Source organism: Culex quinquefasciatus, chromosome 1 (assembly GCF_015732765.1).
Source record: "Culex quinquefasciatus strain JHB chromosome 1, VPISU_Cqui_1.0_pri_paternal, whole genome shotgun sequence".
NCBI classification, from domain to species: domain Eukaryota; kingdom Metazoa; phylum Arthropoda; class Insecta; order Diptera; family Culicidae; genus Culex; species Culex quinquefasciatus.
Genome location: NC_051861.1, coordinates 106372288 through 106395779, shown reverse-complemented (window position 1 = coordinate 106395779; position 23492 = coordinate 106372288). Strand labels below are relative to the sequence as shown.

Here is a 23492-nt window from a genome sequence, read left to right as displayed (position 1 = left end):
TACACTGAGAATCAGCATTACACACTGTTCAGTTTTAGGATTTTTGGAGAAACTTGAAAAACCAAAATCCCTTGCTCTCAAATAAACGTGCAAGATTTGTTTTTTGAAAAATATCATGCTACATAAAATCTTCACTTGAAAAAGAAAGGAAAATCATTTGATTTTAATTGTTTTAAAACTTTTGAATCAAAACTAACATTTTCAAAGGGCCAAACATTCAATATTACTAGTCTTGATTTATTTTTTTCAAAATATTTCAAATAAGGCTTTCTAGTCAGAAATTTACCAACACATTCAAAGTATGTTTACATAACAGCTGGACGTTTGTTTGCATCAGGTTTCCTATCTCTTTCTAGCAAATTTTTTTTGTCTAGCGACTTCTAGCTGGTTTATTTGACTGACTGCCCAATATGTCAGCCAACATACTTCGCAGGGCTGTGACAGCTACACTGGTAAACAGCATTACCCACGGTTCAGTTCACTTTTACACACTTGTATGGGATTTTTCAGTTCAAGTATGATTACACGAAAGTGTGTTATCATACTTGAACTGAAAAATCCCATACAAGTGTGTAAAGGTGAACTGAACAGTGTGTAATGTTGATTATCAGTGTACAGCTCGATCATTGTTTGCATTAGGACACTGTGACGAGGAATTCGTCATTTTTGAGTTAAATTATATTTTTTCACTGGGCCTAGAAAGCCTTATGAGCAGCAGCGGTAGCGAAAGCAAGCCAGAGAGGGTGAAGAAAAGCCTCAAGAAAACGTTCCCTCTCTTTTGTTCTGCCGTTCGTAAAGCTGTTTCTTGACCCCTTTCCTTCCGAACTCCGTACTAGCCTTTACATAAAACATGAAACATTCCCCCTTTCTTTCTACCGGCCCTTAACATTGAACATCGGATCATTAGTTGCGGAGATATCTCGGGTAGGCGTGATTGCCTCTCACCCAGTCGGCCTGGATTCGTTCCCAGACGGTCCCGGTGGCATTTTTCGAGACGAGATATGTCTGACCATGCCTTCCGTCGGACGGGGAAGTAAATGTTGGCCCCAGTCTAACCTATAGAGGGTTAGGTCGATAGCTCAGTCCAGGTGTAGGATTCGTCTCCCTGTCTCGGTGGAGTCGCTGGTAGGCAGTTGGACTAAAAATCCAAAGGTCGTCAGTTCGAATCCCGAGATGGATGGAAGCTAAGGTGTAAAAAGAGGTTTGCAATTGCCTCAACAATCAAGCCTTCGGACACCTAATTTCGAGTAGGATTCTCGCAATCGAGAACGCCAAGGCAATGCTGTAGAGCTTATAATTTGATTTTGAACGCAACAGCAGCTGGCGCCTAGGCTGGCGCTCTGCATTTGAATTTTAAATGGGATTTAAATGGGGTCACCGGAGCGTTTATTTTTAACATTACTGGCGTGTAGGCCGGACTAGACTTTAAACAAGATCTCTTTTTATTTTTATTTATGATTTTATTGTTCCTGAATCGAGAAATTAAAAGTGCAACATGGAGTTTATCTTTCATCTAAGCTTCTGTGAAGTTTACCATGACAGTTGCGAAAGTTTAACTCCATGTTACCGGCTCACATCTTTCTTTTTTATTTCTCGATATTCAAAAGACTTTGAGTAATTTTTAACGGGCGTGTAGTACTTGATTTAGATTCGCTGCAGACAATTCACACTCAATGTACAGACAAATTTCGCGTTTACCTTCCCTCTCCTTTCCACCTTGACCCCGCTGTCAAATTTTAATTTTCAATCGACTCGAAGCGTCTTGTTTCTCTCATCCGCGGCTCGTGTTTTCCCTCGGAAACAAATTTATTTCAAGTTACTTTCGCACCCATTTCCGCACCATGACCGACGTGATCGCGAGCCAGGCTTCGCCGGAACCGGAGGACGCCGGCGGGGACAATCCTTCCGCACCGACGCTGTCGGGCCCGATCGTCGGCATCATCTACCCTCCGCCGGAGGTTCGAAGTGAGTTTTCGTGCGACGACGTTTGCAATCGTTCTGTTCGTGGCTTACTTTGGGTTTGTTTACTTGCAGATATCGTGGACAAAACGGCTAGTTTTGTGGCGCGGAACGGGCCCGAGTTTGAGAGTCGCATCCGGCAGAACGAGTTGGGCAATCCGAAGTTTAACTTTTTGAGCGCTGGGGATCCGTACCATGCGTACTACCAGCACAAGGTGCGGGAGATTCGGGAGGGGCGGAACGACGTTAGTACGGCGGTGGTTCCGAGCGGGATTCAGCAGCTGAAGAGTGCGGCCAGTGCGGCGGCCCAGCTGAAGCAGCAGGAGCTGTTGAAGGCGGTGCGGGAGGAGCAGTTTGTGCCGAAGGACGCGCCGGCGGAGTTTGAGTTCATTGCGGATCCGCCGTCGATTTCGGCGCTCGATTTGGACATTGTGAAGCTGACGGCGCAGTTTGTGGCGCGGAACGGGCGGTTGTTTTTGACGAATTTGATGAACCGGGAGCAGCGGAACTATCAGTTTGATTTTTTGAGACCGCAGCACTCGCTGTTTCAGTACTTTACCAAGTTGCTGGAGCAGTACACGAAGATCCTGGTGCCGCCGAAGGATCTGATGAACAAGCTGAAGATTGAGAGTACGTCGGGCAGGAGCAGCATGAACGTGGTCCTGGAGCAGGTCAAGTACCGGGCGAATTGGAACAAGCACCAGGAGATGCAGCGGCGTCGCGAGGAGGAGAAGGTCGAGCGGGAGCGGGTCGCGTACGCCCAGATTGATTGGCACGACTTTGTCGTGGTTGAGGTTGTAGACTATCAGCCGTACGAGTCGGGTAATTTCCCGCCGCCAACGACTCCGGACGAGGTCGGGGCGCGCGTTCTGATGGAGGAACGGCTGAACGAGGAAGATCACGACATTGAGATGCAGATCGAGAGTGACGATGAGGAAAGTGACGACGATCGCCCGAGCGGAAACGTCAAGCTGTCCAAGATGGAGAACCGTATTGGGCAGGGCTCGCGACGGGACAACAACCAAGTTCAGGACATGGACGAGTCGTCATCGTCGAGCGATGACGACGAATCGGAGCGACCTGGGCGTGGCAAGGCGGTTCCGCCGGCGCCGTTGCCTCCGCCGATCGCGCCGCCAACGCACGACAAGGTCATCGTCAAAAAGTACGATCCCAAGCAGGCCCAAAAGATCCAGAAACCCCCAGCTCCAGTCGGGGACGATTATCTTATTTCGCCCATCACCGGCGAGAAGATTCCGGCCTCGAAGGTGTCGGAGCATATGCGCATCGGTCTGCTGGATCCACGCTGGGTCGAGCAACGCGACAAACACATCGAGAAGGTCGCCCAGGAGAACGTCTACGCTCCGGGCGCCGCAATCGAGGCTAGCTTGAAGCAGCTCGCTGAACGTCGTACCGATATCTTCGGTGTCGGTGACGAAGAAGCCGCCATCGGTAAGAAACTGGGCGAGGAGGAAACCAAAAAGGACGATCGCGTCACCTGGGACGGGCACACGTCCAGCGTGGAAGCGGCCACTCGTGCCGCACGCGCCAACATCACGCTGGAAGCGCAGATCCATCAAATCCACAAGAGCAAGGGACTCATCACGGACGAAGAAAAGGAAAAGATCGGCCCAAAACCGATCCCCGGAACTGTGGCCCTCGCCCCACCAAAACCACCCTCCCAACAACCGCAACAACACCAACAATCCTCCCAACAACACGCTCCACCACCCCCAAAACCAATCCAACACCAGCAACCCCAACAACACCACCAACAACCCCCCGTCCCGATGATGATGCAGATGGGCATGGGAATGGGCCCGCCCCCGATGATGCCACCCCCGTTCAACGTCGGCTTCGGCGTCCCCCCGATGCCACCCCACCCATCAATGGCCCAAAACCCGAACCACCCGGAGCAACAACAACCGCCCAACATCGATCTGGACGCCGAACCGCCAAACAAAAAGTCCCGCGAGGATCACCTCATCGAGGAGTCCGTCTTCATGCAGCGCCACAAGGGCCCCGTCACGATCCAGGTGCAGTGCCCCAACCTCACCGAGAAGAGCGAGTGGAAGCTGAGCGGGCAGACCATCTCGATGCAGCTGCAGCTAACGGACAGCGTGACCGTGATGAAGGGCAAACTGCAGGCGGAAACGGGCATGCCACCGGCGAAGCAGAAGATCTTCTACGAGGTACGTTTTGTTGGTTGTTGGCTAATCGATGCACTTTTATTTTTCAAGCCTGGGGTTTGGAGCGGTCTAACGGTTGGAAGCTCGGAACGTGGAACTGCATGTCTCTCAATCTGTTGTACTAGTCCGGAATGTGGAACTGCAAGTCTCTCAAAAACTTCAGATTGTCAAAACAAAAGAGGAAATTCAGGACGGATAAATCGGCATCAGACCAGGCGATGTAAAAAGGACAACGATTGGAATCTCGGTACTTGGAACGTTCGAACTCCACACAGATCCAGCACGTGCTGGCCTTCTTGCCCGGAAGCTGCATAAGCTGAACATTCATGTGGCCGCCATCCAGGAAGTTCGAACGTTCGATCATGGAGAGCGAGAATTCACGGCGGCGGATCCTATCGTCAACACTTCTTTCAAGTACCACATCTACTACAGTGGCGGCGAAAAGGCGATGTACGGAGTCGGTTTCGTAGTGGAAGGTGGTCAATGACCGAAGCTGCGTGTTGAGAATAAAGGGCAAATTCTTCACCTACAGACTGATCAACCGCTACCGAGGCCAGGACTGTGACCGATGCAGTGAGTTGCGAAGAGTCGAGAAACGAACCAACCGCCGAAAAGAACGAAAGTACGTCGAAAGGGCACTGCCGAAGCGCAAGCACGATACAAAGCGAGCGATAATCGAAGGTTTTAAGCGACTGTCAACGGTGTAAGAAAACAAGCGACGAGGATGATGGATTAGCTGTAGAACCGCCTGCGTTGGAGGACGTGGCTAAAGCCTTAAATTAGCTCAAGAATGGGAAATCTGCCGGAAAGGACGGACTTCCGGCTGAACTTTTCAAGCACGGGAGCGCACGGATGATCGAGACTCGGCACCAAATCGTACAGCGCATTTGGTGCGAAGAACAGTGTCCGACCGATTGGTTAGACGGACTCATCACACCAATCTACAAGAAAGGGCAGACTCGATTGTGCCAACTATCGAGGCATCACAATCTTCAACTCAGTGTACAAAGTAATCTTTCAAATTCTGTGGAGCAAGCTGAGAACGATGACCAACCTGTTAATCAATTTCAAGGCGGCGTACGATTCAGTCAAAAGAAACGAACTTTGGAAGATTATCGTGCAAGCTGAAGAACAACAGGGCTTCCGGCAAGGATCGGTTACCCGGTGAGCTTTTTAAATTTAAAGGTAAGAAACTGGCGGGGCGCTTCACTGTGTGATCTCCAAGATCTGGGAGGAGGAGAAGCTACCGGAGGAATGGATGGATGGCGTCGTGTGCCCCATCTACAAAAAGGGCGATAAGCTAGACTGCGGCAACTACATCACGCTTATCAACGCGGCTTATAAAATCCTCTCCCAGATCCTCTGCCGTCGGCTGTCACCCCATGCAAGGAGGTTCGGTGGGGCCCTACCAAGCGGGCTTCACTGGAGCACGCGCTACCACTGACCAAATATTGTGCCTCCGACAAATCCGTGAGTACAACGTGCCCACACATCACATCTTCATCGATTTCAAGGCGGCCTATGATACAGTCGACCTCGAGCAACTATGGCAGATTATGCACGAGAACGGTTTCCCAGATAAACCGGCTAGGTTGATCAAGGCTACCTTGGATCGTGTGATGTGTCACGTGCGTGTTTCTGGGTGATTAGCGGAACCCTTTGGATCACGCCGAGGGCTGCGGCATGGTGTGCGCTATTCAACGTCGCTCTTCAGGGCATTATTTGAAGGGCGAGCATCGAAACGAGTGGCACGATTATGAACAAGTCTTACCAGCTGCTTGCTTTTGCTGATGACATCGACATTGTGGCAAGAAACCTAGAGACGGTGAAGGACGTCTACACCCGACTGAAGGTACAAGCAAGGCGTGTAGGACTTGGCATAAATACGACGAAGACGAAGTACATGAGAGGAGTGGGTTCGAAGGATGTCGGCCCCCCAAGTCTCACCCCTCTAACTGTGGGTGGTGATGAGTTGGAGGAGGTGAACGAGTTCGTGTCATTGGGGTCGCTGGTAATCGCCGAAAACGACACCAGCAAAGAGATCCGGACTCGTATTTTTGCTGGGAATCATACCTACCTGACGGAGAACTTTCACATCGGATCGAGTGCAACGCCGCACGAAGCTGAAGATGTACAAAACACCAGTTAGACCGGTAGTTCTCTATGGCCACGAGACCTGAACGATGCGGCAGGAGGGCGAACGTGTCCTTAGAGTTTTCGAACGGAAGGTGCTAGAACGATCTACGGTGGAGTGCACGTGTCTGACGGAGTGTGGTGAAGACTTATGAACCACGAACTGCACGCGTTTCTTGAAGAACCGACCATCGCCACCAGCCGCCAGCCAGCCTGTCAGACTGCTTTTTGACCGCGCCGAACCAGCTGGCGGAGCAGGCAGGAGAGCAGGGAAACTGCGCACAAGGTGGGGAGATCAAGTGAATGGTGATATCCGGAAAATCTGTAACCATGGAAATTGGAGAGTAGCAGCCCAAGACCGAGAAAGATGGAAGCGTCTTCTTGCTACAGCACGCGTACCTGGTGCGCTTTGCTGATTGGTATGTGTATGTGCAACGCTCGATAGAGCTTAATCAAAGTTGCGTAAAGCTAAAGAGACATCTGAGCGAGTCCAACGCCACTTCCTCCAAAGCCTTTAAAACATCAACAGAAGAAATAACGCAAAATAATGTTAGCATTTAGAACAGGAGAAGGATGAATGTTGCTGAAGGTTCCAGCTTTTGGCGAGAAGTTCAGTCACATAAATTGAGTCTCAATTTTGCATCCGTCCGCATACGCTAGTTTGTAAACAACGTTTTTAGCCGTTAATGAACAAAATATTGTTGCGATTATCGATTTACTATAAATTTGCACCGTTCTTTTTTGCAGGGCATGTTCTTCAAGGACAGCAACACCGTTGCCTATTACAACCTGCTGAGCGGAGCAACCGTGCATCTGCAGCTGAAGGAACGTGGTGGCCGCAAGAAGTAAAAGGTAAATCCCATTTTCCAAACTTATTTTCCTACACAATTCAAGCAAAAAAATGTTTAGGTGTATCGAAAGCATTTTATTACACAATTCTATCGTATCAAAAATATAACATGTCTAACAATTAATAAAAACACAACTAGTTACGAAGTTGTTTGTTACGAATAAAAGAAAGCCCGTAGTATTTAATGCTAAACCTGTCTGTATAGAGACAAAAAATAAAGAATATAAACTGGAATGTTCGTTGCAAGTCTACCCCCTTCCGTAAGCCTCAGTCCTGGTGCTCCTTCAGATATCCCACCATCTGGCGTTGCCGCTCGAGCATCCCATCGTAGATGTCGCTGCTGTCCTGGGCCGGATCGCAAACCCGCGTCACGCTGTGCTCCGGCAGCAGCTGCGTTACGTAATCGTAGTACGACCGCTGCAGGCCGCGCGACTTCTCCAGCACGTACTTGGCGCGGTAGGCCGCCCCGACGAGGGCCGCCTCCGTCGTCTGCTGGATGTAGACCGGGGCGTTGAACACGTCCGAGCAGACCTGCAGGATCGACCGGTTGGCGGAGGCGCCACCGGTGGCCAAGATCCGGGTGTTTTCCCCAAACGAGAAGCCCATTTCCGTTGCGAACGCCTTCCGGGTCAACATTTGACCCTCGACCAGGGCTCGGATTTCGGTTTGGGGCGCGCTGTACTTGAGCACTCCCCGAGCGGACTCGGATGACTCCAGACTGGAGGTTTTGTTCCAGCGGAGCGATCCCTTGACGGGCGGGATGATCTCCTTGGAGATGAAGTGCAGGGCCATGTTGCCGAAGTTGCCACGCGGAGTTGAATCGAGCAGTTCGCTGAAGTTTTCCCAGTTGTCGTTGGCTTCGGCACGCTTGAAGATGTCACGCACGAGGGAACCGTTCCGGAAGCAGAGCAACCCCATGAAACCATCCTCCGTCGGATGAACGAGAACGTGACCTTCCTGGAGATTCGGCGGTTCGTTGAGTTTCATCATGAGCGTGTCGCTGGTTCCCAGCGATAACGCTAGCCAGTCCTGGCCAATGGTCATTCCCGCCAGCGCGGACAGATTATCTCCAGTGAAAGCGACAACCTTGCAGCCCGTGTTGAAGTTGTACCGCTGGACGAAGAACTGCCCGATCGATCCAATCACCGAGTCCGCCCGCACCGGAGTTCCCAGCTTGGCGTCCAAATTGGGAGCACATGCCGTCAAACAAACATCGGACCACGCCCGCTGCCGAATGTCCAGCAGATTCATCCCCGACCCATCGGAAAAGTCAATCGGAGCAACATCCCCCAAAAAGATCGACGCCAAGAAGCTGCTCACCAGCGAAATCCGCTCCGTATTCCGGTACACATCCGGCCGCTGCTGGAACACCTTCCGAATCTGTGGTCCCGTAAACCGCTCGTAACACTTGGATCCCGTAATCTCCACCATCTTGTCCCGACCCCCAACAGCTTCCTCCATCTGCTCGCACTGCTCGCCCGTCGTCCCGTCCATCCAGATTGGCGTCCGGTGCACCGTAAACGCTGAATCGTCAATCTGCGTGTGCAGGAACTTGTCCGCGTCCAGATTCCGCAACGTTTGGAGTCCACTGCGTGACCAGTACAGCGAACCGTGCTGCTGGGCCGACCCGCTAACCGCCATCACCGTACTCAAGTCCCCGCCCTGAACCACCAACCGATCCAGCACCATGTCCAGCGCCTTCACCCACATCACCGGCTGGACGTAGAACCTGGAAGATCGAAATCATGTTAACCTCAAAATATCGCAGAAGAAACCACCAGTCTTACTCATTCTTGGCGGCGCCGGCGTTGACACCGCCGCTGGTGCGGAACTCTGGCAGGTCGGAGTCGAACTTGACCTCGGCGTGGGCCACATTCTCCAGCCGGGTGTTGAGCAGTACGGCTTTTAGCTGAAATGACAAGCAAGGGTTTAGTTTGTTGCGATGAATGTTCGCTGCGGTAGATGTAAGGAGGTGGGGCTGGCCACTGAGAATAGTGTTTAAGGGGAATCGCGACATTTTGGAATTTTTTTTACGGATATCTTTACAAAATATATAAAAGACAAAAGCGTTAAAATTTAGTATTACTATTAAGAAATTACTGTATAAATCAAGGTTAAAATCACCATCATTTTATTGTTTTTAGATTTCGTAGTTTGATAGTACTTTTTTTCTAGTGAAATTATTGAATTATCAGGAGACCTACAATTTTTTTCCCAGAATGTCCCTAGATTTTGATATACCGTTGGGATCGTTAGAATCATTAGCGGGCACAGGGTAGGGCAACATGGGGCAGCTGCCCCACCATCCTCAGAAATTTGGTCTTAATTTGGTCAGGGGGTTTTCTTAAACGACGTAATTGGCAAAACGTCCATATAATTGTCCCACCTTCCTCAAGATGCTGGGCACGCTAGTGGTTAGAATGCAACAAACGGTTTCAAAAATATGATAATGTTTTTTTAAAAGAAATATTGTGATTTTTTTCTCTCCAGAATTTGCAAATTGGATGAGTTTAGATATAATTTGTACTTATGCCTTTTTATATTGTACAGTCCCAACTTGATTATTTGAAGCCTCCGAAGATTTTTTTTTATTTTTTGAAGAAAAAATATCATGAAAAAAGAATTATGAAAGGCAGCGAAAATTTCCTACAATTTTCTCTCTTAAACTGCTGGCCTCACAAAAATTGATTAGCCTGTAATTTTCAACTGATGACATTTTGGAAACCTTTGTGATTTTTTTTGATCTTTTCATTAAAAATAATTTCAAAACTTTAAAATTTAACTCATTTTCATTGATTCACATTCTTTGTGAGGTTGTTTCTCAAAAACTATCTGTCCGATTTCCAAAGTCTCAATTGCTTATTTGCAACTTTTAGTGATAAAAAGTTAATTAAGCAAATTCGGGTTTTTTTCCGTGTACCCAGGGTTGTAAAAATATCACACTTTCAACTCTCAGCGACTACTACTATCCCGCCCAAAATCTCATCTCCCAACTTTCACTGCCCTTCTTTCCGTCACCAGATTCTCAGCATCAAGGACTCTCGGTCTCTATCTCGTGTTTACACAATCCCGCGTGACGTTCTCATTTTGTCTCTCACCAGATGTCACAATCATTTCCCCTCAACAGAGCGTAGCCACAAAAAAGAAAATTGCCAATGCAGTTTAACGGCGATTTACTGAGAAAACAAAAGAATCTTCCGGCGAGTGTATGTGCACGTGGAAAAGAAAATGAGTGATTGAAAGAGAATGCTCTTGCTGGCAATCACGGGATGAAAGAAGAGACTTGAACTGAAACAAGTTTTTTCAATTGGGTACTAAAGCCCTAAGTCAATTTTTATGTACAACGGTAAAGAACACGATTAAAAACCATTTCTGATCACTTTTTTTCATTTTAAAGCAAAATTTTTTTTGACAAGACAACATTTTTTCGATGGATCAACTATGGTCCCCTTGGAACGAACTGTCAAGTAGGAGCTTTCCTGTCAAGAAGGATCGCGAGGTTAATTTTTCAATATTGATTTAAAAATCCATTTTAAACTCTTTGTGGTCGTACAAAGGGTCGGTGTACTCAGAAAAATAAGCTTTATCGCTGGAAACAATAATATCAGCAATCTAAGCTTCATTTTAGGACCCAATTGCGCTTAAAGAAATTGTTGCGTTGGAAATTATTATTAAGAATTCCGAGGTGACTTTTAAGTGATAGTTTATTTTTTTGTTAAATTGGGTACAAAAGCCTTATGTCAATTTAAATGTACAACGGTAAAAAGCACGATTAAAAACCATTTCTGATCACTTTTTTTCATTTTAAGGCAAACAATATATTGGCAAGACAACATTTTTCGATGGATCAACTATGGTCCCCTTGGAACGAGCTATCAAGTAGGAGCTTTTCTGTCAAAAAGGACCGCGAGGTTAATTTTTCAAAATTGATTTAAAAATCCATTTTAAACTCTTTGTGGTCGTACAAAGGGTCATTGTACTCAGAAAAATAAACTTTATTGAGGTTTTGCAGCGCGCCTGTGTTTCAAATGTAGGTGGCGCCAAAATGAGGTTACTTGCCAAAAATCATATTCCTTTCTGACGGATTGAAGAACAAAATCGCTTATTTCTCATGATTCCCTGCATTAATGTTGATGAAAGTGGTTGCAAAAGACGAGGAAAAAATTTTACTTTAAAATAATGTACATCAAGTTTTGGGCGCGCAAAAAATTGTTTACTATTTCTTTAAAAAACATGTTTTGGAACACGAAAAAATTAGTTTCCCCGTATATATCAATGAAATAAACAGTTATATAGTTGATAACAAATGTGTTAATGTATATTCAACCATTTTGATTGATTTTTAACAGACTTTCTTGCCAAATAGTTAAAATTACTATCTTTTACTAAATTTACAGTTTTCTCATAGAAAAATCAAACAAATATTGGAAAGTTGTACTTCGAATTGTTGGAAATAATTTTCTCATCCGAATCCGGTATAAGTTTTATAAAAATGAAGGTTATAAAGGAAAAACACATTTTTTCAAAAAATCATATGTTAACGCTATTGGTTCATAGGTGACGACAGGTGTCTTTTAGCTTTGCTGCAAATCCTCTATCGCTGTAACCAATAATATCAGCAATCTAAGCTTCGTTTTAGGACCCAATTTAAGCTTAATTTTAGGACCCAATTAAGGGTTTAAGGGTTTAAATTTTATTTTTATCGAATTCCTTTGACAATTTTCTATCCAATGCAACCTGTACAAATTGTTTTGCACAAATAGTTACAATGTTATGATTAAAAGAAAAAAAAAGTTTTTTAGAAAATCACCATAAAAGAGGGCGGTACCAAAAATAGAGGGATGGTCCAATCAGCACCAAACTTGGGATTTCTGTTAAATATCGATTGATGAACGTTCCCTCCAAGTTTGGTCCAAATTGGTGAAGGTCGCGTCCAAAAGTGTACCCAGTTGACCTGGAATGACCCACATATGAATTTGAGGTAAAATTGTTTAAAAAAATTTGTCTGAAATTCGTTGAAATCAGTTTTTTTTTAAATTATCGATTCATATTGCATTTTAAACTTAATACGAAGCACGAATCGAAAGTTTTAACATTTTATATTAAATTTGTTCTGCTGAAAATGCCTACAAATTTGGATTTTTTTTATGAATTATGTTTCAAAATCAAATACGTATAATATTTATTATTTACAAATTTATGTTATCTTCTTCTAAAGGAAAATTGTCTAAAGAATCCGAAAATGCATTCCGTTTTCTGATTGAAATTCATGTTCACGGAGAAAATAATGACCCTTTGAGAATATTAAAATAACACTAGTTATCTATTTTTTTAAAGTTATGATTAACTAACTTTTTCAACTTTTAAAAATTTATGATAACTTTTTCTACAAGAACTCTACCACGGTCAGTATGATTCCATACGTATTTAATTTGTACTCTTCCTTTTGCGGAAAAATCTCAAACCTATCAAAGTCACCCCGGTTTCCGTTACCCATATTTTATGACCAGCCCGTAAAATTTTATGGAGACTTGAAGGAAAAAAAATAATGAAAAAAAAAAATGCTTCTTTACATCCAAATAAAAACATACAAAGAAAAGTCTATTTGAGAAATCGAACTCTGAAGAGAGCGAGCCATCACACATGACGAAATCCAGTCTGTAACCCGCTAAGGGTACCATCTCCATGCGAATGCGAATGCGAAATGTAAAAAGTGCCACTGTGCTGGTAAAAATAAGCTTAATCGCTGTGAACCCCTCTTTTGTGACAGAAAGTATCTTGCATGACAGGTCGTTCCAAGGGAAGCACAGTGGATCCATGGTAAAATATTGTCTTGTAAAATTGTTATTATCTTGTTATTAAAAATGATTTTAAGCGTGTTTGGTTCACGTTTGTTATGTTTTTTAAATCATAAATAACAGTTTTTGAATTATGTTCTATTTTCAAATATAAAAAAAGTCTTGTTATCTCATTTTATGGCTTCAATCAAGAACGGGCAATAAAGTACTTAACACATCACACACGCAATTAACTACCCATGACATCATACTTTCACCTTCACCGTGTAACGAGAGTCCACACTTGTCAAGCAGAACACCCGCCTACTACCATTTATTGATCCAACAGGTCGATCGGGGTAAAGAAATTTGCCTTCCCTGGAGGGGTTCGGCCGAGAAGTCGTTTGTTTAGCATTTTGCATTAATTTACTTCCTCTGGCGCTGCCTTCAAAAGCGGAATACAATGGGAAACGTTGATGGTATACAGGTAGATTCCTAATGAGAACGGTTTGAAGAGGTTTCGCTAGCAGAAAGAGTTCATGCTTCCCATTGTGTTGGAGTTCTGCAAACTCCGGTTGAGAATCTCTTCGTGACGATAGTTTATTGCCGCAGCAATTTAGAAATGTGTTTTAAATTTGAAGCCGCTACGTTTCACCGGCTTTGGTTTTATTAACATATTATACAAGATTCTGCCGTTGAACAGCATCAATTGCCACTCCTATGAGCCTGGCAATTCCCGGTGATAAGAACCTCGGTTTATAAACAAAACAGATTACGGCACAGCAAGCCGTGAGATAACACAAATGTTAAATTAAAGTCAAACCCGGTGAAGTGAACACGTAAACAGAAATTTCACTGCAAATCACTTTGCAAGTGACGTCGGAGGGCGCTTTACCTTTTGGGTACTTAGGTCAAACCCAAGATATGTCTCGTTTTCGGACTGCATGGCGATTGGCTGGAAGAGTAGCTGGCAGAGCTTCTGTTTCGGATAACTCAAAATCACAGACACCGGTTTCCTGCTTCGGAAGGTTGAAAATTTTCTAGCGTTTTCGGATAAGGCAATAAATCACAACAAAAACAACAACAACTTTTGCTTAACTGTTAAGATGACCGGCTATGTACTTTTGGTAAGCAAGTAACGGGGCTGACGACGGGGCTGTGACTTGGGACCACGCCACTTTGAGGGTCGAGGGTCCAGGCGCCTGGAGTGTTGTGGAGTGCCGCCGACGAAACGCGATGCTCGCTGGTGAGCAGAAGAACTTGTACTGACATTTCTTGTGCCGTGCGCTTGTGTTGCGGGTTTGTTTTGGCTGGAACGCGCCCTTTAGGCGGCCGGTGTTTTGGGTTTTGCATGATTTCTAACAAATGAAATTAGTTGTTAATATAATAATATTAAGAATAAAATTAATTTAATGTTTTTATTGTGTTCTGCAGATTTTGAATGACAATTAATTGTTTACCTTTTCTATTTCAGGTATTCCCTCGGGGGATTGACAAGGTTTGTTGGAGAACTTTGAACTGTTTAGGTTTTTATTAAATTTAATTTTCTCTTCACAGAACTTATCCAGAAATCAACGTCAAAAGTTGTGGAACCAGTGTGAAGCCTTTACAAGAATTCATTGCATGAATGCACAACACAGATCCAGAAATCAACGTCGAAAGTTGTGGAACCAGTGTGAAGCATTTACAAGAATTCTTTGCAGCAACCTGGAACTCATAAGCAAGTGTGAACCTAACCTAACAATAACTCATTGCATGACTGCACAACATAGATCCAGAAAAAACGTCAAAAGTTGCGGAACTCAGAAACGAGTGTGGACCTAACCTAACAAGAACTCATTGCATGACTGCTTAACACAGATCCAGAATTCAGCGTTAAAATGAACCATTGTGAAGCCTTTACAAGAATTCATTGCATGAATGCACAACACAGATCCAGAAATCAGCGTCGAAAGTTGTGGAACCAGTGTGAAGCCTTTACAAAAACTCATTGCAGCAACCTCAAAGGTTATGGAACTCATAAGCAAGTGTGAACCTAACCTAACAATAACTCATTGCATGACTGCACAACACAGATCCAGAAAGAAACGTCAAAAGTTGCGGAACTCAGAAACGAGTGTGGACCTAACCTAACAAGAACTCATTGCATGACTGAGCAACACAGATCCAGAATTCAGCGTCAAAATGAACCAGTGTGAAGCCTTTACAAGAACTTATTGCAACGACCTTAAAAATTATGGAACTCAGAATCGAGTGTGGACATAACCTAACAAGAACTCATAGCATGACTGCTCAACACAGATCCAGAAATCAACGTCGAATCTTGTGGAATTCAGAAGCGAGTGTGAACCTGACCTAACAAGATCTCATTGCACTACTGCATAACACAGATTCAGAAATCTACTAGGTACTGAAAGTCGACGTCGGTGTTAGGGAAACTTTATTCATTCTCTCCAGATTCATTCTGTTTGTCGCTCGTCAGCCCGTATCGCGGATCCAGCTCCAGGTTTACGTACGGCCCGTAAATCGACAGAAAGGAAACGATGGCGTTCTGACTGTCGGGCAGCGCCCGCAGCACGTTGGCCGTCTTGCACGGGTGCAGTCCCAGGAAGGGCTTGAACAGCGCCGGATGTTCCATCTGCGTGAGCGTCTGGCGCAACTGCTCACTGCTTTCGCCGGCAAGTTCCGTAAAGCCGGACCACGCTTCCTCTAGCCGCAACAGGGTCCCGTCTGTAAGATTAGGGCGTGTTAGATTCGGTTAGGATTTGTACCTCGAGTCGTTTATTACCCGACTTGAACACGTTAAAGTACAGCACCGGCACCTGATAGCTTATGCTGTACACCACGTGGTACTCGAACCGGTACAGGTCCGTCGTAACGGTGTCCACCTGCGCCGCAGACGGATCTTCCTCTAGTTCAACTTCTTCGAATTCTGCGAAATCATCGTCGACGTCGGTCGTTTCGGTTAGTCGCGTCAGCTGCTGTTGCACCGATTTTCGCAAATACGGGGGCCAGGTGGGGGATTGAACCAGCTCCCAGCTGTCCTGGTATTTGTTGGACAGCTCCAGGAACTGTTTCGCCGCGGTGGCGAAGGTCGCCTGCGTTAGCGTGCCGTCGGTCATCGTTGTTTGTTTACTTTTCTCGGTTGCGGGAGTGCCGGTTTGACAGCTGTTGTTGTGTTTTGATAGGAAGTCTGTGCAGGTTGTGTTCGGAGTGCTGCGAGTTTTCAGTAGTTTGCAGAGATTTGGATTTGTTTGTAAATGGCATTTGATAGATTGACTTATAATGCTTGTTGAGGGGTAAATTCGAGTGTTTATTTTTATTTTAGGTAAATGTCGAATAATTGTTAGTAACAATACAACAGTAGTGCGTATCCTAAGAAAGGTTTGTTAAGGGACCTCTACTATTTAGTTTCAATAGTTCTGTATACTTAACCAAAATTGCTGCATTAGGAACTTGTTGACGTTTCGCGTTGCTTCAAGGGACAAGTCGCTTCTCCGGTTTCTCTCGCTCTCCTTATTTGGTAGGTTTTCCTCTCTCTTGGTCGATTTTTTGCGTCATCGAGCTACCAGAACAAGTAAGAATGGGTGTTTATAAAACAGTTTTGTAAGAATAATAGTTCTTGAATTAAGTTTAGCTTTAAAAGTAATGTCAAGCATGTTTTAAGGATAGTTTTTATTAGGAATTCAGTCGTTGATGTTTCTTTCTTAGTAATTTATCAAAGTAGATAAATCCGTCGTTTAGAACCCACCTCGAGTAAACACCCGTCCTCTCTTGGCATAGTTTGTATTCGAGAAGATGAAAATAATTTACATACAAGATTTTTCGGTCGGTTCGCCAGGAAAAAGTTGAAAAGTCCTCCCAAAGTGCGGTCGCGTTCGGTTGAAAAGTGCGTCAAAATGATCGCCGGACTGGGCGGAAGTGCCACCAACTGGAGATCGCGCCGGATAGGCCCGGTTGGATGCTGAACGGGAATCGCTGTCTGGTTAGAATTCCAGCCAACAAAAAAAAAGTGGACCCCGAAACCCCTTGGCGGAGAAAAAGTGCGTGTGTGCGCGCGCCCTTCTCGGAGAGCTCCGGTCTGGAGTGAGTGTGTCTCGGTGTGTCAGGGTGTGTGTGTTGTGCCAGCTTAAAGTCATACACAGATATAGTGCTAGAATATCCACCGCTCCGGGTAGTGCACTTGCTTCCGAAAGGGGTTGGCCAGGGCGGAAGCTGAGATTTCCGTTTTTCTTTGCAGAAAAGGTCACACGGTCGTCCGCAGATTTATTGCACGGGAATAAAGCTCTCGAAAAGTCCAAGTCTTGTGAGAGTGTGAGTTTTGGGCAGGAAGCTTGGCTGGCGGCTTCTTCCCCGGGGGCCCTCAACGAGTTACGAGTCAGAGTCAGCGGGGGTGTGCGATGCCCAGATGTGAAGCAATGAATGGCGAACGACATGTGTAAGAGAGTTGTATGATTCGCAGAAAAGAGTGCTGAGAGTTTCCACAACGGAAGTGATAGTGAAGAAGTTTGTACCAAAAGTGAGAAAAAAGAAGAAGTCAAAGTTCTACTACATCCAGGAACGGATACACCTATGTAGCTAGAACGAGTATCGGCGTAGAATCAGCAAACCACTTTCAACACCGGATATAAAACCGACCGTCATGGCCACTCCAAAGGGTGAGCGGTCCAGCGCTCCGGCGTCGACGACCACGGGACCAGGCGGAACCACCCCCAGCAGCACCAACCTAAATGGTGAGTGATTTACAATCCTCTACATAAGTTTTGAAAATCTCAAGAGCGCCCCCTACTCGTTGTTTGGTAATCTCTACAGGCAAATCATCAGCTGCTACATAGATGCGGGCCGCGTCCACTTGAGAGAAGGTTCTAAAGTTCGGCTGTGCTGAAATTATGCTACTGTGAAACGTTGAGTTTTATGTTGATGGGTCAGTGTTGGGCAAACAAGCTTATCGCGCGTTGAGATATGTTTTAGTTATGATGCGCTAGACAGCGATGAGTTCTGGGGTTACGGATTTTGGTGATTTAGTTTTCAACCCACACATCAATTTTTTTCGCTTGAATTCAGTAAAGTTTTACTGAATTTTCATCAACTTCATTTTTAATAAACGATTCAGTAATTGAGATTTTACTGAATTCTCAGTTAACTGACATTTGCCACATTGACTGATAGTTTAATGTAATTTCAGTAAAATGGTATCCAAATAAAATGAAATTTCAGCAAAAGAAACGTCAAATTATTTTGACAGACCCTTTGCTGAGGATTCAGCAATCGCTGCTATTATTTCAGTAATAAAAATTTGATTTTGCGTGCCATAAAAAGTGTTTCCAGTACACAGCAAAAAATCCGATGGTAAAATCGCATGCAAAAGCATGCACATCACCTTCGTCAAAAAAGACACTTAATATTACACGCTGCATGTACAATTTTTGTATACACAAAAAAAAGTTGCAACCGATGAGACTCAAACCCAGCACCTACAGTAAGGACTGGCGTCTTAGTCCGCTCGGCCATCAGACCGATGAAAAATGGAAAGGATAAACGTATATGTGAGCTTGACATTTTGATCAAGTAGGTTTCCCATACTGATGGGCTACATATTTTAGGGTGTAATATTACACAGAATTTCATAAAATAATGCAAACTTTATTTTACACCCAGGCCTTTTACACGCAGCTGGATTACTACTTTATTTGCTGTGTACTGTTATTTATACATTTATTTCATCAATCTACACATTTGAAAGAGAATCTTCTCTCAGCAGCATCCAAACAATATGTCAAAAGTGACATTTCAGTTTGACAGATATGCAGTTACTGATTTTTCAGCAATGTTTTTTGTTCATTGCCGAATTTCAGCAAAAGTGATAATTACTGAATCGCATTCGCACCCGACTGACGACGTCCACAGGATGGCGAAGATGGAGTTGATCGACGATTGGCTCCAGCGAGTGCTACCGAAGTTCTGGATGGGGTGCGCCACCTCAGTCAATCCCCTCTCTGAAAAAAAAAATCAGGAATCTATAATTTAGAAATTATTTTATTGAAAAAAGCGTAAAATTTCGCTAAAGTTTCATTTAAAAAAAATTGTAAATCGAAACACCAGTTTCCAAGATATCGCTAGTTGAAACAACCAGCAGTTCGATTTACAAAGCCTTACATTGAAATTGTAGGACATTTTCTCAGTTTTTCGAAAATATTTTATAAAGTGTTTTAAAATTGCAAAAAAGATCGAAAAAATATCTTAAAATGGCTAATTTGAAAACCCAACAAATTTAAATTGGCATCTAGAAAAACTTTTTGAATTTTGATTGATGAGCAATTCTCTACGAAATCGGTCTTTTTTCTTCAATTTTAATTTTTGTATTTTTTAATCCGGCTGAAACTTTTTTGGTGCCTTCGGTATGCCCAAAGAAGCCATTTTGCATCATTAGTTTGTCCATATAATTTTCCATACAAATTCGGCAGCTGTCCATACAAAAATGATGTATGAAAATTCAAAAATCTGTATCTTTTGAAGGAATTTTTTGATCGATTTGATGTCTTCGGCAAAGTTGTAGGTATGGATACGGACTAATACACGGTAAAAAAAATTAGGTGATTTTTTTATTTAACTTTTTATCACTAAAACTTGATTTACAAAAAAACACTATTTTTAATTTTTTTTATTTTTTGATATGTTTTAGAAGACATAAAATGCCAACTTTTCAGAAATTTCCAGGTTGTGCAAAAAATCACTGACCGAGTTATGAATTTTTTAATCAATACTGATTTTTTCAAAAATCGAAATTTTGGTCGTAAAATTTTTCAACTTCATTTTCGATGTAAAATCAAATTTGCAATCAAAAAGTACTTTACTAAAATTTTGATAAAGTGCACCGTTTTCAAGTTATAGCCATATTTAAGTGACTTTTTGAAAATAGTCGCAGTTTTCATTTTTAAATTAGTGCACATGTTTGCCCAGTTTTGAAAAAATATTTTGAAAAGCTGAGAAAATTTTCTATATTTTGCTTATTCGGACTATGTTGATACGACCTTTAGTTGCTGAGATATTGCAATGCAAAGGTTTAAAAACAGGAAAATTGATGTTTTCTAAGTTTCACCCAAACAACCCACCATTTTCTATCGTCAATATCTCAGCAACTAATGGTCCGATTTTCAATGTTAATATATGAAACAATTGTGAAATTTTCCGATCTTTTCGAAAAAATATTTTGGAATTTTCAAATCAAGACAAACATTTTAAAAGGGCGTAATATTGAATGTTTGGCCTTTGTGAAATGTTAGTCTTGATTTGAAAATTCCAAAATATTTTTTCGAAGAGATCGGAAAATTTCACAAATGTTTCATATATTAACATTGAAAATCGGACCATTAGTTGCTGAGATATTGACGATAGAAAATGGTGGGTTGTTTGGGTGAAACTTAGAAAACATCAATTTCCTGTTTTTAAACCTTTGCATTGCAATATCTCAGCAACTAAAGGTCGTATCAACAATGTCCAAATAAGCAAAATATAGAGAATTTTCTCAGCTTTTCAAAAATTTTTTCAAAACTGGGCAAACATGTGCACTAATTTAAAAATGAAAACTGCGACTATTTTCAAAAAGTCACTTAAATATGGCTATAACTTGAAAACGGTGCACTTTATCAAAATTTCAGTAAAGTACTTTTGATTGCAAATTTGATTTTACATCGAAAAATGAAGTTGAAAATTTTACGACAAAATTTCGATTTTTGAAAAATCAGTATTGATTAAAAATTCATAACTCGGTCAGTGATTTTTGCACAACCTGAAATTTCTGAAAAGTTGGCATTTTATGCCTTCTAAAACATATCAAATAAAAAAATTAAAAATAGTGTTTTTTGTAAATCAAGTTTTAGTGATAAAAGTTAAAAAAAATCACCAAATTTTTTTACCGTGTATTATTTTTTCCAGTGTAGTCCGTATCCATACCTACAACTTTGCCGAAGACACCAAATCGATCAAAAATTCCTTCAAAAGATACAGATTTTGAATTTTCATACATCATTTTTGTATGGACAGCTGCCGAATTTGTATGGAAAATTATATGGACAAACTAATGATGCAAAATGGCTTCTTTGGGCATACCGAAGGCACCAAAAAAGTTTCAGTCGGATTAAAAAATACAAAAAAAATCGAATGACCGAAATCCTAGAGAACTGCTCTGATAATATTTTTTACACAATTTTTCCAAAAAATCATATCTCTGGTTCAAGGATTTTCAATTTCTAAAACTCTAAAGTAAAAGATATAACTCACAATCACATAAAAAAATAAACATTTTTTTTAGGAATTAAACTTTCAGTGACGTCATATAAAAACAATGGAAAATTTATTTGTCCGTATACCTATTTTTTCTGAAAAGTTCTAGTCAAAACCTGCAACTTTACAGAAGACACCAAATCGATCAGAAGATCCCTTCTAAAGATACCAATTTTCCATTACACAGGTGCCCATTTTGTATGACAAGTCCGACAAAAAGTATGGAATAACATTTTTCTTCAAAATGTCTTCTTTTGGCATAGAGCATAGTTTCATAAATCAAATTCTCTTTTCCTCGAAAATAATATTTTAATCTCTTAAAAAAATAAGTCAATGCGAAGTATTTTTTCAGATTTTTTTCCGACAATGGCGATGGCCAATGTCGAAGTGTAAACAAAGAGTCTATCCTGCTCACGACATTTGATTTTTACATTAGAAATGAGCAGAATATACCCTTTGTTTACACTTTGACATTGACCCATTTACATTTTTTTGATAGAAATATATTTTTTTCATAAAATCAGCAACACGGCCATATAAATTTTGACCGCCTTTTCATAGCACGAAAAAAGTATTTTTCATTTTCATCGGTATCTAAAACAAACTTAATAAATGTATTCTTACGGTGTATTTTTGGATATTAAGACCATTTACTATCTAAAAAATAGTTTATAATAAGACAATTTAAGTGCCTTAATTTAAAATAATCAAATAGTCGAAAATTATAAAAAAAATATTTTGAAAAAGAAAATCATTAAATTTTAGAGTTAAACAATTTTATAATTTAAGAATTTAAGAATTTTGGAGTATTAAAATATTAGATTTTTAGAATGTTAAAGTTTTAGAAACTTAGAATTTGAAAAACTTTTCTTGAATGGAATCACGAAAAAAGTGTGAAACCGCGTTCTTTCCAAGTTCCATACTCAGCTTATACAGTCCAGACTCGATTATCCGAAGTTTCGATTATTCGAAGTTTCGTTTATTCCAAGTTTGATTATCCGAAGATTTGTATGGGACTTAATCAAATCTTGTACAAACAAATGTTTTGGATTTTTTTTTATTTTCTTGCTTTTAACGCTTAATTCGAGATCTGCATCCACGTTTTAGCCAAATAGTGATTGTTTTTTTGAATTACAAACTGCATTTTCTCAAAATTTGCATAGTTTATGGGCTCAACAATCATATGTAAGAAACAAAAATGTGATTCGATTATGTAAAGTGATTTTTTCCAAGGCCTTTGGATAATCGAGTCTGGACTGTATTAAAAAAAAAACTTAGCTAAACAAACATTGAAGTGTGATTTTTTTTAAATGAAATTTATGCTGCAACCCTAAAAAGTAATGCTGATTTGACCATCAAAGATATTGGAATGGAACTATGGTAGGGCGAAAGGATACCTATGCTGCAAACAGTGCAAAGACAGTGAGTAAACGAGCAATTCTCTTTCCCACGTGATTTCTGCCCTTTTCTCTGCTCCGTTCCCGCTAGCTCAATTTACTCTTTCTTCGGAGCAAAGCAAAGAAAACGAGAAAGCATACGGAGGCAAGAGAGTTGCTCTCTTGCTCACTGTCTTGCCTTGCCACGAGACTTAGTCTGTAGTTGTCGGGCTTCGGGCAAAAATATACAATAACAAAAAAGGGCATTCTCTTAAAAAAAGTAAATAAAAGTCGACTCTACGTTAGTTGTTGGCTAGCCCTATGAGGCGCTTCGATCATGTAAATGTTCAACCTTGACGTAAGAACTACAAGTCACATTAGATAATGTGTACCATTTAGCAAAAACAGCGTTGTTTATTAAAACACACAACACACCCCCCAACATGACCAAGTGCAACGCATTTCCTTCTAATATAACTCTAAACAACAACAAAAAGAAACAAACGAAAGTAAAAAAATAACACAGGAAGAAAAAATGGATCACGAAAAAAGCCGCCGCCCCCGGGAATTCGCTCCGGTGAATGTGGTTCGGCGTTATGCGCACCGCTTTGATTCAATTTTCAACGTTTTTCTTTGGCTACGCACTGGTGGTTACTTTTTTTTGTTGGTCGTCGTTCAGTTAACTTGCTGCCACACAAAGTTACATGAAAGACTAAGCCCATAACACTTTGTTGGTTTCTTGGTTTGGACGAAAAATTGTTAGTTTAAGAGTTTAAGAATGCATGAATGCATGATTCATGGAAAGTTGCCCTAAAAATGGCAAACGTGACTAACCAGAACAAGACGACTGCATGTGGGATGATAGGTGGACCTGATACAAGCCCCAATATGGAGCAGGGAAAACACAACGACCAGAAACCCTACACCT

The 23492-nt window shown here is 42.3% G+C and overlaps 4 protein-coding genes across 7 annotated transcripts in view; 2 read left to right on the top strand and 2 right to left on the bottom strand.

Moving 5' to 3' along the window:
• The first annotated feature begins 1739 nt into the window (after positions 1-1739).
• Positions 1740-7263, top strand: LOC6049217 (splicing factor 3A subunit 1). Its single transcript, XM_001865982.2, has 3 exons — positions 1740-1965; positions 2035-4148; positions 7026-7263. The coding sequence occupies exons 1-3, from the start codon at positions 1842-1844 to the stop codon at positions 7125-7127; spliced, it is 2340 nt and encodes a 779-aa protein (XP_001866017.1). The 5' UTR covers positions 1740-1841; the 3' UTR covers positions 7128-7263.
• LOC6049218 (xylulose kinase) lies at positions 7183-14188 on the bottom strand. Its single transcript, XM_001865983.2, has 3 exons — positions 13801-14188; positions 8916-9037; positions 7183-8857 (listed from the first exon to the last, which is right to left on the bottom strand). The coding sequence occupies exons 1-3, from the start codon at positions 13849-13851 to the stop codon at positions 7396-7398; spliced, it is 1635 nt and encodes a 544-aa protein (XP_001866018.1). The 5' UTR covers positions 13852-14188; the 3' UTR covers positions 7183-7395.
• A 1140-nt stretch (positions 14189-15328) lies between these two features.
• On the bottom strand, positions 15329-16080 carry LOC6049219 (ubiquitin-like-conjugating enzyme ATG10). The gene is made up of 2 exons (XM_001865984.2): positions 15694-16080; positions 15329-15635 (listed from the first exon to the last, which is right to left on the bottom strand). Exons 1-2 carry the CDS (start codon positions 16025-16027, stop codon positions 15346-15348), a joined length of 624 nt encoding a protein of 207 aa, XP_001866019.2. The 5' UTR covers positions 16028-16080; the 3' UTR covers positions 15329-15345.
• A 605-nt stretch (positions 16081-16685) lies between these two features.
• Positions 16686-23492, top strand: part of LOC6053284 (guanine nucleotide-releasing factor 2) — a 136403-nt gene continuing 129596 nt past the window's right edge. The window contains exons 1-2 of one of the 4 annotated variants that reach the window (XM_038255692.1): positions 16686-16890; positions 17146-17638. In XM_038255692.1, coding sequence (XP_038111620.1) covers positions 17548-17638 — 91 coding nt within the window. In that variant the 5' untranslated portion in view covers positions 16686-16890; positions 17146-17547. Of the gene's footprint in view, positions 17080-17145; positions 17639-23492 lie in introns of all 4 variants that reach the window. The other 3 variants (XM_038255681.1, XM_038255672.1, XM_038255669.1) reach the window with 3 other exon arrangements.